This window comes from Opisthorchis viverrini, assembly GCF_000715545.1.
Source record: "Opisthorchis viverrini unplaced genomic scaffold opera_v5_405, whole genome shotgun sequence".
NCBI classification, from domain to species: Eukaryota; Metazoa; Platyhelminthes; class Trematoda; order Opisthorchiida; family Opisthorchiidae; genus Opisthorchis; species Opisthorchis viverrini.
In genome coordinates this window covers 166,313-179,257 of record NW_008752063.1, presented here as the reverse complement: position 1 = coordinate 179,257, position 12,945 = coordinate 166,313, and the positions used below count along the sequence as shown (strand labels likewise).

The window sequence follows — 12,945 nt, the reverse complement described above, 5'->3', positions numbered from 1 at the left end:
AGCTGAAAGTATAAGAGTACCTGAGACCAAGGTCTTTGATCTCTGCGGAGTAAGTGGCCGGATTGTCATTAATTATGAGACTGATATGATGCTGGCATCCAGGGTAGGTTTCTGAAGAGCACTCCTGGTCCTGTTCAGTTTGACTAGCTACACCGACTAGCTACACCATGTGGCAATGAAGATCAGTCACGGAGACGGGACATTTGAATTGATTCTCTGTCATGGTGGGGAACTGAAGGCGCTTGCATGTTCTGTTGACAACACCGGCATAAGCGATGAAATCTTCAGCATCCCTTCTAGTAATCTTGAGTCTCTGATAAAGAATACAGAACGAGGATTTTCACTCACCGAACATTCGGGCCATGACCTTGACAGTATCTGCGAAACCGAAGTCACGAGAAACCTTTGAGTGTAAAAAATTTGTGAACAGAACATGGTAAGCTTTCACCAGTTACCGCAGCAACATTCGAAAATTCCATGCAACGTTATACTGAAAAAATCAAACTTAAAAAGGTCCTCATATTTCTCAAACCAAGCTCCGAAATTTCTTCCACCTTCAGCATCAAAATTGGATCCAGTAATCTAGCTGGGAGCAGCTTCTGTGGAAGAAGACAAAGGTCAACCCGCTTTTGTCGTATTCACCGATATACTGTGCTCCAGGGATTAAACAAGTCTTCTTTGAGCTTTTTCACACTGCTTCTGTTGTAGATATAAAATTAGTTGGGGTTGCTGTGCCGGAATTGACACTGTGGGTTCGGTTGCCACCAGGTGTTTGGGCTTGTTGAACGGTCGTGCAGTACTGTACCGGTCCTTGGCTTTCCGCAGCGCCCACTATGGTGTGTGAAAAGGCACGGTAGCTTCAGATACGCTCTTTTGGAGACAAAAGAAAATTATTTCTGAGGTAATCACGGAATGTTCCAGAAGATTGTTTCAGAATCTCCGTGAGGGGGAGAGAAACGTCGACCCAAAGGTGCTAGACCCAGATCGAAGGGCACTCCGACCAATCAAGGCATGCCTTCATTCGGTGTGTTGCCTGCACGTGACACATCAATCTAAATGAAGTTGTGTTCGGTTATTATAAGGACGGCTGGACTCCGGAGACATTTGGAGTACACGGCCTAACCACCATGACCCGTGGAGTTGACCAACTGTCATATCGAGGGCGAATGATCCCTCAAAAATGCCAACCTGTCCACCTCAGCGCTACGATTTGACGTCTCAACCGGATGCGTACAGTGCTATGATGGCGGTGACGGTCAAACACAGTCTTTGAAGAGTTTCCACACACAGTGGCTGCGTCCCCACAAAATGGAAAAGGTCGGGCCGCGGCAGTCTACACTCCACATTTGACAGTCAAGATTATATCAAGTCGGCTCCACAAATGTCAGCGGTTGTCGCACGCTGTATTGGCTTTCTCAGTCCGGAAGTATGCAACTGACAGGTTAAAAAAACTGATCCACCACAACGACCGGTTCACCGGCAAGCATGAGCTTTGGTTTGATCCTATCCGGTCTTACAGCAGCAAGTTACAACACAGATGTTGGCAGCACATGCCGAACTGTGCAAGCGGTCATGAGAGCAAGAATGTGAAGTTTTTATAAGAGACAAGAATTTGGTAGGGACAGCCTTCACAATCGGACATCGTTGCCATTTACGGCGGTCAGCTGGATCTAAATCAGATTCGATATCGTGAAAGCCGGTCACTATTGACAAGATTGCATGCGCCGCTCGGCCACTATCGCTATCACGGACGGCAAAACAGCAGTGCTTGACAGTGCTGCTTCGCTTGCGTACGAGCATGATTAGATTGATAACCTTGGTGTAAAGAAAAAGATAAAAGTGGCAGAGGGATTAACTAAGTGCGAGCTAACTGCAGTCGGTCAGTTGTGCCCAAACCTCAGGATAATCATCCTGGCGACCGGGGAACTAATTTACAACACTGATGTTATGCTGTTAAAGGCTGGCTATGCTGGTATTCTCCTTCAAGACGCATAGTAACTATGCTTCCCTTCCCGTTCCGATTTAGTGATGATCACGCCTTCATCGGATGACGCCCACTCCCGTGACACTGTCCCTTTTCCTAACCCCCTGTGCCCACAAACCCCACCAGTCATACTTTTATTCTGACTGTAATGTTAGCCCGGCTGTTTGCTACGCACACACGCTGACGATCAACATTATTATTATCGTTATTATTGGTATTATTATTATTGTTAAGTGGGTTACTTACGGTGTAGGCCGAACTTAGCTGTTCCGAAGCTAAAAGCAAAATACTACATTTGCATGCGCGCAGCCACAACAGTTCCAGTGTCACTCGTTTTTCGATCAGTTTGGGTTTCTGCGGAAATGTGGTTAGCTCACGTGCTGATACATCAAGCCAGTTAATCGTGTTCATCCATTTAATGAAATTTTGTTCGCCCCGAGTTCAAGGAAACTGGGGATCAGCATCACTTGCGTTCTTTGTGCCGAAACATGCGCATTGTGATCGACAATGTTAGTATGTTAGCTTCAGTTGTCAGTCAAGGCCGACGAGAGCCATCGCGGAAAGAAAGCAATGGGTCGAGTCAGATATTTGGGCACTTCTAACTCAAACCACAAAGGATCCGAGCTGTCAAGTTTCTGCCATGAAAACAGGTGAGCTATATGTTTTCCGAGAGTGTCGGGTTTCAAATGTAAACAAAAGTTTGGGCAACAATTTTTACGCCTGTTACGCGTCCTTGATACACGGGCAAGTGCACATAAAGCATCAGCGAAAAACAAGCGGGGGAATTCGTGGTCTTCGGTCGTTTTTTGTTGACCGATCCAGTGCACTCGTATACAGATGTGCAAGTTTGCCCACCAGCCTAATAGCGCGCGATTCATCGAAATGCCTCCCTAGTATTGCGATTTTAAATCACGTAGCCCTCGCATGACCTACGCATATATACTGACAAACATGCACAAGAAACCACACGGAATAAAGAGCGAGGGGACGTGGATCTTCGCCGATTGCAATTTTTCTGTTCGTCCATGGAGTCCCAAGACTATTTAATGGAAACTAGTAAAACGAACTTGATATCTGATTTTGTTCGCATCCTGGGTAATAAGACGCGACGCCTTGGACAATCGGTTTTGTCTTCTGAGGTATCTGAGCGCTTTCAGAGGTACTTGAAAGAGTGGTGCTATGTGTTCGTGATGACGACGGTTTGAATGTTTCCTGGTTTATGTGTTTGAGCATTTTGCTTGCTAAGCATATCGACATGGCACAGGTTAAAAAAGCGGCGGATATTGTTCATGATATGCATTGATTACTTTAACGACGTGATCACAGTGTGTCGTACGCTTCTAAGAGCTGAGTCACAGGAGAAGTTTTGGATTCTGAGATTGCTGTGTTCGCATTCTAATCCCTCAATTTCATCATTTCCGCTTACACTTCTTGTGTCTCTGGCCATCATCCCAATAGTCCAAGGCCATTCCTGCCGAGCCATATTCTTGCCGCTTGGGAATTCAGGAGACCGATAACCAGAATGATATCGGAGCTTTTAGCTCAATACAGCAGGGCATTCTGTGAGCCATAAAACTTGCTTTTTGATGACATCAGAGCTGGGTCATTTTGGGCGGAAAAAGACACGGAAAATGATTCACCCTTGTGAGACTCCATCTCATTTGTTGCCAGACGAACCGCACAGAGGTGACTGTCAGTGTATATTCAATCGAGCAAGTAGCATTCTTCCAGGTGAATTAGATCGAATATAACCCCGCATATCCTGCTTCAGCGGCCTCTGAATCGTCAGAAGTGCGCAGTCGGAAGGGAGCGGCGACTATCGGTGTGGTTAGTTCAACCACTATGCTCCAAACGTCAATTCCTGCATAGTCTGAGGGCAAGAGACGCTTACTGACCTGCATGCATCAGAATGCGGACGGTGAAGGCGGCCAGATAGACTGGACGTCGAGGCTTGAACATAAAGTTCGAGCTGCCTGAGAATCCCGGCGCTGGGTGAAGCGCAGACTTCCTTGCAAAACGATGCAAGACGAACGGAGCCGGCAAGCCGCAATGCTGGGCCCACAAGGAATTATTATTAGGGTGGAAACAGAGGGAAGCGAAAGTATGTGGGTACCCATTAGCCGCACAATACTCGTTGCTGCAAAACCTTTACGACTGGAATAAAACGTTTTGCGCCAAAATATTGCATTGTGTTGCTTATGTGCTCAAACCAAAATCCATCCCAATCTACGTTTATATCTTTGCAGCTCACCGAATTCTGTTGTCCACTGGGGCAATCATACCTCTAGCTAAAAAAGCTCAGTAGAATACTTTCCTAGCATCGACGATACCCCGGGATGCATAGATGGGGCTCAGATGATTGGACTCGTATTCTGAACTCAATTATCTATCTCATTTAATCTAACAAGGCACGTCACAGCTTTCGAAAATTCAATCCAATTGTGCGAATACTGAGCGCCAGGTTTGTGAGTTAGGTAAAATTCTACATGAGTGCCACTTCAGCGCTGGCATATAGGCGCTGCTACAGCCGAGGTCTTATCCAGCATATGATTGGTCAAATCGCCGGTCCGGCACCGAGGCTACGTTTATGTCTTTGCAGCTCACCGAATTCTGTTGTCCACTGGGGCAATCATACCTCTAGCTAAAAAAGCTCAGTAGAATACTTTCCTAGCATCGACGATACCCCGGGATGCATAGATGGGGCTCAGATGATTGGACTCGTATTCTGAACTCAATTATCTATCTCATTTAATCTAACAAGGCACGTCACAGCTTTCGAAAATTCAATCCAATTGTGCGAATACTGAGCGCCAGGTTTGTGAGTTAGGTAAAATTCTACATGAGTGCCACTTCAGCGCTGGCATATAGGCGCTGCTACAGCCGAGGTCTTATCCAGCATATGATTGGTCAAATCGCCGGTCCGGCACCGAGGCCAGCTCTGATTGGTCGACTTTCTGCACCCAACAGCCGGTATTCGCCGAATGCCGGTTGCCAATGCCGCGTCCAGGAGACCCCTTGATTTGTTGTTGTCGCGGCACATATAATATATACGACGCACTATCCAAGTGGTTTTGGCATGAATTTGGGCGTTGGCATACGCTGTGCACCTTCGATAGTTGTTTTTGACCCTAACTTGGGAGCACCAGACTGGGAACTAAACTGAGGAGAATACCGTTATTGCAATGTGAAAGAAAAAATCTTTAGGCTGTGCTTGGCTTGAAACACAAGTGAATACCATTTGTTATAAAACAGGTCACTACACATGTTCTAAGCCTCAAGCTGAAGGACCAGGAGGCTTTTGCTCAGTCCTCAAAACATTTGCCAAACTTGTATGAGAGACTCTGGGATTGTCGCATGGACATCTCCCGTTCAGCTGCAACACCCTTTCGGTGCCTAGCTGCCATGCCGCACGAAGAAGGCACGAGGGCTGGTATACTGCCAGGTCGCACAAGTCTGACAGGGGAAGTCGAGAGGCAGAGGTCGGGGTCGAACCATGAACCTTCCGGTCAGTAAATTCACGCTCTAAACAATTTGTCCATCTCCCAGTATAGTTCGAGGGGTCGCTGAGGCCCACAGACCGTCCCACCATGGTAAGGTCCGGACTCCGTGAGGGCGCCGTCAGTTACCGGTCGCCTGTGTCGATAACTGCTGTCAACTCTGAGATACCAAAGTGGACTCTGACAGTTCACTTGCCCTCTGATCCTTTTTATTGCGCAGGTCTATGCAAAACGCGCTCACCTCGCTTAGTTTAATCAGAAGCTAGTGGACCCAAAAACCAAACGAAGCCATCAGAAGCAGCTGGTCGAACGCCTGCTGGACGGTCCTGTATAAGGTATAAACGGCCAGTTGGAAAAGATATCCAAAGCGCTACTCAAAGCCGGAACTTCTGTATGTGGTATAACCCATCCAACCTCACCCAAACACTGGACTTCTGATAGAAATGGATTCGCTACGGGCTCAGCGACAGATTTCTGGTGGCATCCACAGCAGACCACCGGTAATCTGCTTCAACTACCTACCACTGCTAGAGAAAAAAATCTCGCTTAAGGGTTTAAGTTTGAGTGAATGATCTCTCAGCATAGCATCTGATACTTCCATCCTTTTGGTTTGCCCTAACTTTGAAAGTCTCAATTAAGTCACCTACCAACCTTTTCTATTCAGAACATTTTGGACCCTCCCGGTTTTCGTTCTTGGTCACTGTGACGGAGACGTGTGAGACGCCGCTGAATTTTTTTAATGAGTTGAGCGCCTTGAAGTAGGGATCCCAGGATAAGATGCATCTTCCAGATGGAGTTGATGTATTTCCTAAAGGGGCGGAAGCCTAGCAACATGTCGGCTAGTTACAGTTCGTTTCAGTTCGGACGGGGTGAGATGGCCCAAATGGTTAGAGCGCGAATTTACTGATCGGAAGGTCCGTGGTTCGAATCCGACTTCCGCCACTCGACTTCCCCTGTCTAGGCTTGGGCAACCTGACAGTATCCCATCTCTCGTGTTTCCTTCGGGTGGCATGGCAGCTAGGCACCGGAAGGGTGCTACACCTGAACCCTTTTTTCTTTTTTCAATCCAGATCCCAGCACGCTGACTTGCTGGTTTGAGATCCGCTGTAACTCTTATTCATACTTCTGTTGCATTCTTTGCACTCGTGACTGAAGCTCCATTGGCTGAGTGAATGGAACTAGTCTTTCGCCATCTCCCACGTTCAGTTCATCTGCCACGTTCAGTGGCAGTTCCAAATCTACAGTTCACTGGCACATCCGCCTAAAGTTTTTCTCAAAAACTACTTACAATATTTACACCATCTGCTAATGCAGTGGGGCGCAGCCCAGTGATCGTCACCAAAAACAATAATAGTCCGGGCGCAGAGCTCAATGGGACTCCTTTAGTATCCTTCTCGGAAGTTGGTTTTCTTCTTTTTAATCTGATTGCGAACTGTTTGTTAGACGCTCGTTTTGCTAGCCAGACCATTAACTGGCCGTCTTGCAGGCCATTTACTTTTAAAGAGAAGCGTATCAAAGGCGCGTCGAAATCTTGGTAGAAAACCTCAATCTTTTCGGCCGTGCCTAACCCTTCAGTGATACCATCTACAGAACGGCAGACTTAGTATACAAGAACGTTTCTTCATGAAATCATGCTGACACTCCAAATGATTTGCAACGATGTAGTAGTAGACCAGTTTTTCTCGGATGATTCTTCCAGTGACTTCTAAAATGATGGGTGTTAAACTAATGAGTGTGTAATAAAAGAAGCCTCCTGTCACCCATTTTATGGGTTGCTTCCGCTGTCGCTAGTTCGTAGTCTTAAGTTATCGAGGCACAGGTCAAGGGGTGGTTAAAGACCGTAAACGACACAGATAGTATCTCCGCAAGCAGGTTCACTGTGTCATGGGGGTACTCCATTTGGCCTCGAAGCCTTATTTCCCAAGTTCGGTTTGATGCAGAAAGCAACGTTGAGCTCCGCAACGTTTACCTATTCCCTACACTTGCATTCGTTGGACCCGTTTACTCTTGCCAAACATATTGGACACAACTTCCGATCCTCACTCTTTTGAAAGATGCACATAGATCCAACACATTGGTTTTACGTTGGTTTTGATCTCTTCTTTCTTTGCATGTTTCAAGTCCGTGATCTCGCAAGCTTCCTAAGAACTAGCTATATTCCATAGGTCGGTTGGGCATACTCGCCTTTACTTCTAGTGTGGCATGATCGCATTTACCCCTAAAGCAGATGCTACAATTTGCTGATAACTAATAGGTTACAAACCAGGATCTTGCAAACCTCTTTCTTCACCTGGTTCAATGCGTTATCAGCTACCCACCTATTACAGCACCACGTTAATTTAGCCTGGTATTCTAATGGACGCCAAACCATCATAGCTACCACTCCAAACTGTGTGTACTTTGGCACATGACGTTGGAATCCCATCTCTTCAGCTTTTTAACTTACCTCTTTTATTCAGTTTTTTCCTCGTAACATTTGACCCTAAACACATTATCCAGTGGCTTCGTTTTATCCGTTTTTGTCCGTTTCACTGCCTATTGACGCCTATGAAACCGTTGAGCATTTTGTCAATTTGAGGTGTCACAGTCAATGATCATAGAACCGAATCACTCCAGTTTTTCCTCATTAGGCGTTTCACAGATCCCTGGTATCTATATGTTCTCTCTCTGCCCCATTTGTTTCTTGTCCGCCTTTCCATCGCTTCGCCTTAGGCATTCTAGCTTCACAGAACTAAGCTGCCATTGCGGAGTTCCATGGATTCGACTGTAATTGTATTTTCTCTCTTCAGTTACTTTGGATGCCCAACAATGTAATTCCAAGCTTCTTAGGATTTTCACTCCAATGTCAATTATACAGCAGCCTGGATGTTGGGCGTCTGCTACCGACAAACTGAATGTGTGGGAATTGTTCACTAGGGAACCACCGAAGCGATGCGCTCTTCACTTCCTCATACGGTCCTCGTCCGAACTTTCGGTAAAAGATTCGCTAGGATACAGTCTGCTACACAGGGCGTGTCTTCGTGGTGATGCGATTTTAGTCGCTTCCCTCTTACGAGTTGGTGTATGTCCATCTGTGCTGACCGATAATGGAATCTCAGCTGTACATATTGCAGCAAGTCGTGGACAGACTGCCATTTTATACATGCTTATGCTCAGTGGTGCTAACTTAAACCAAGCGGATAGCCAGGTGAGTTTTTGTTGCACGAATGTTTTCTACACTTTTACTGATACCTATCACTTAAGCGTTGTTGTTTAGGTGCAATTCAAGCACACAGGACAACAAATGTGATGCGCCTCTCCACTTGGTACAGCGCTATCTGATTGTTCCAGGCAGCAGCTGATATGTGGTAACCATCTCTTCCAGTAACCTTTGTTCATGATTAGAGTTCACTAAACTAAATATGCAGTGTAATTTCCGTTTGCATGATTTCATCGAGGAATTCCGCCCAACTATAAGTGCATAATCATAAGAAGCTTAGCTGTCATAATGAACTTGGTGTTTGCGTTTAGTACACTTGAATTCGATCAATCGCAGTTTCAGAGGCCTTGATGATTTTGTCCGGATTTGTCTTTTTTTCTAAACTAAATCCAAAATTCAGCTTTTCAAACATTTTTTTCCATTCAGGGACGCATTGCGATGCACTATGCGGCCGAAAATGATCAAGTCTTAACGATCGCGTGGCTTTTACAATTTCCAAATGCCGGCCAACCTGATTCTGTGGATAATCATGGGATCACACCATTCCATCTTGCCTGTTCGCGCGCTAATGCGAACGCTTTGCGCTATATGTTACGTGCCGGAAGAACATCTGGTAGTCAGCTGAGATGGGATCTGTCATCTCAAGATCACTGCGGAAATACTTGTTTGCACACCGCCGTCAGCCCCTCTTCCTGTTCAGGATCGATGACTCAGTAGGTTTTGCATTACTGCAAAGAAGTTGGTCTACGATAAGCTGATTGCAACACTAATAAGTCTTTTTAATAGTAAAAAATAATAATCGTTCAACTGTAGCACCCTTCCGGTGCCTAGCTGCCGTACCACCCGCAGGAAGCATGAGGGCTGGGATATTGCCAGGTTGCCCAAGCCTAGACAGGAGAAGTCGAGAGTCAGAGGTCGGGTTCGAACCATGGACCTTCCGGTCAGTAAATTCGCGCTCTAACCACTTCGGCCATCTCGCCCCCATAGGTCTTTTCATTAGGGTTGCTTTGAAAAAAACAGTTCTCTTGAAGCACATCTTCCTAGATTGTTTTGCTGATTGTCGAAGGTGGTGAATATTGAACTTGAAGGTTTGCACACATTATTACTTGTCTTGTCTATTTTCATTTAAAATGCGCTTGACGGGCGCAGTTCTAAGTTACACTCAATTCCCTTTCCATTGTGCTGTTCAGAAAAGGTTATGGGGCGAGATGGTCCAAGTGGTTAGGGCGCGAATTTACTGACCGGAAGGTCCGTGGTTCGAATCCGACCTCTGCCACTCGTCTTCCCCTGTCTAGGCTTTGGCAACCTGGCAGTATCCCAGCTCTCGTGCTTCCTTCGGGTGGCATGGCAGCTAGGCACCGGAAGGGTGCTACAGCTGAACGCTTTCTCTCTTTCAGAAAAGGTTATTAGTCCTCCTGAAAGAAGTTATTTCACTCGATTAAGAAAACCATCCTACTTCGAAACCTGGCTAATCTGGTCTAAAGTTTTAAAATGGCGTTAAACATTTGACTACCACTGTCCTCATGGCACTACAGAATTCAACTGGTAACAGCAATAGCATCATGGCTGATATGGAGGCTTCACTAACGTACAGCAACCTCGCAGTGTAATTATGTGTAATCGTGCACTCCAGAGCAGAAAATAAGATATTACGTGGTGGTCGTCGAGGTATCTACAACTGTTTTTCGGAGCGAGCGTTGTTCTACATTGCTTATCTCAGTTGGCGAAAGTTTCGCAGCGGTCATGGCAACATGACGTGGAAATAGCTGCTGCCATACTGAGCACAGTAGGATCTTCGCGCCTTTGTACTTGGCTGAAAACCCTGTGAGACATGGTTGAAGCCAGACTACCTATCTATGATATGTTGTTATGTGTTGGATCTGTGTCAGCGCTGTTAATGTGTCTGGGCCAGTCGTGTCCGAATGTCTTAGATTTACAAAAATAGTTGTTTCTTTTTGCGAAGTCGTAATGGCTTAGCATTTAAGTCTCATTTGATGCTTGCATGTTGAATATAATGGCGCTGACAGATTACAACCAGCAGAGGAAATTCTCAGTCGATGTTTTAATCACCATCTAAGTTTAAAAAGTGACAGAAAGTGCAACAGATGTCTCCAACATCCTATGGAATAGTAAATTAACTTAAGAATCTCCATCATCGTTTGCTGAAAATCGTAGCCAGCCGGTAGAATAATCCCTGCTGCCTTGCCATTTCCATCATGTTTCGATTTTCACTTGCGCTATCTAGTTTCCTTGGCTGCTGCGATTTCGAATGACAGTCGAGAACGAGTGTTCTTTCCCATTATTTGAGATAGTTTGTATGCTTCAGCAAGTCTTAAGGGGGGACAATCGCTCTCTGCAAAGAGTGTACAGTGTCAAGTAGGCTGTGGATCATTTGTATACTGAGTGCTTACATTCATTACACTACATTCATTTCCCAGCATACTTATTGATGGCCAATGAATTGTCTATTTTCACTCGTCCCTTAGGTTTTATGCAAAACCCAATCGAGCCATCTCTAAAGTACATGATATCGTATGGTCCCTACTAACCGTCCCATTGCTCTTACCAAATGGATTGGCTGCTATCTCTCTGAGTGGGATGCGCAACAAATGTGGTGAAACGGTATTTGATTTGGCTAAAAGACTCCATTCTAATTTGGCGTTAACCACTTTGATGTACCTTGCCCAGACACTCGTTGGTAGATTCTCCGCAACGTTAGCGTTGAAACTGTTGTTACATATTTATGCCGTCACGTGGGTTTGTTTTGCTCTTCTTCCAATAACCTTGAGTTTCGTAAGCTTCCTACTTGCCTCTCGGTTCCAGTCGCCTTTTATCTACTTCGCTGTCGGTGCATTATCTTTACTGGTTTTTGCGAGACAAAGTCATCGGCTATCCGACGGCACAAATAGGCCGAATCCATTCTTCATGGGTGCATTTGTTGCCGGATTTCTGAGCACACTTCATTTGGTTATTTTTCACTTGTACCCTTCCCCCCAACATCCATATTGGTACCGCCACAGTTACTTTGTTTTTCTACTCATTGTGCCCTTCGTGATTTCGCTTCTATTTATAAGTCTAGTGTTTTCTGATCCGGGCTACGCCACCAGGAACCAGCAGCCCATTCCATTCTCCCCCATCGACCCTGATATTTTTCACTTGGTCGAGAAAGAAGCTTTGGAGGTTACAAAACAGCTTTCGGATCACAACCCCGAACTGATCCACTCCCAACCTTATCAGCTGATCGACCTTTATTGTCCTCACTGTAAACTGAGCACATTGCCCGCAGCCACTGCTCGGATCAAGCATTGCAAATTGTGTGAGCGCTGTATAAACAACATGGATCACCACTGCCTTTTTATAATGAAGTGTGTATCTTACACAAACCAGCACCGATTCTTCCTGTTTCTATTCGTGTGCCTCCTGTTTACTGGTGGTTATATTGTGTTTACCCTCTACACATTGGTCGTCACTTGCCCTTCGACTGAATCCGGCAGACTTTGGGAGACTTTTGTTTGCTTGTACAGCAGATTTTCTCCTTGTATTGTTTTCCTTTTGTATAATATCGGGTCATTTCTATGGATTTTACTACTGATCGATGACCAGCTTGTGACAATCAACTCCAAAACGCCTGTCTGGCGGCGCCGGATGGGGTCTGTTGTGTGTAACCTCAGTCAGTTTTCGACACGGTTCCATAGTTTTTTCTGTTTCCTTGTTTTCGGACGCCGTCCTATCACCAGGGAGCGAAATTCCGACCACGTTATTTAGCCTTTTCTCATCCACACTTGATTCTCAGCTTTTGCGGGAGGTGCTCTGAATCATTTTTTTCTTTCATATTAGTTGCGTTCTATGCGGATACTTGAAGCACTTCCCCCACAGAGCCTTTTGGACTTGTCCTCTATCAGGCCGTTTCGAATTTACTACCTTGTTGAACTGAATTCGATATCGCCGTCTTCTGTGGAATGTAGTTCGTCAAATGCAGTCATAACAAGCGTCTCCTTCATGTACGTTTTATCGTAGGAGCGCCAAATCCTGTCGTCAAGCAGTAGCTCTAGATTGTACGGACTGTACTAGCTATCGAAATATCAGTCACTGATTATGTTAGTGGTGTGGACAGAGACAGTGGTTCGCAAATTTGTGTTTTGGGTCGGATAGTGATGGTGGTAGTGTTTCAGGAACCTGCGTTGTGAATGGGGTATCTTCAAACAGGTCACTGGAACGGCTATAGTAGCTCACATCGTCCATATGCAGTTCTTAACTTGTGTCGG

General features: G+C 45.7%; 1 protein-coding gene across 1 annotated transcript; it reads left to right on the top strand.

The window, feature by feature from the left end:
* Positions 1–8,234: 8,234 nt before the first annotated feature.
* T265_10769 (hypothetical protein) lies at positions 8,235–12,673 on the top strand (the record flags this gene model as incomplete). Its single annotated transcript, XM_009177236.1, has 3 exons — positions 8,235–8,668; positions 9,107–9,393; positions 11,167–12,673. 3 exons carry the CDS (start codon positions 8,324–8,326, stop codon positions 12,443–12,445), a joined length of 1,911 nt encoding a protein of 636 aa, XP_009175500.1.
* Between the last annotated feature and the right edge of the window lie 272 nt (positions 12,674–12,945).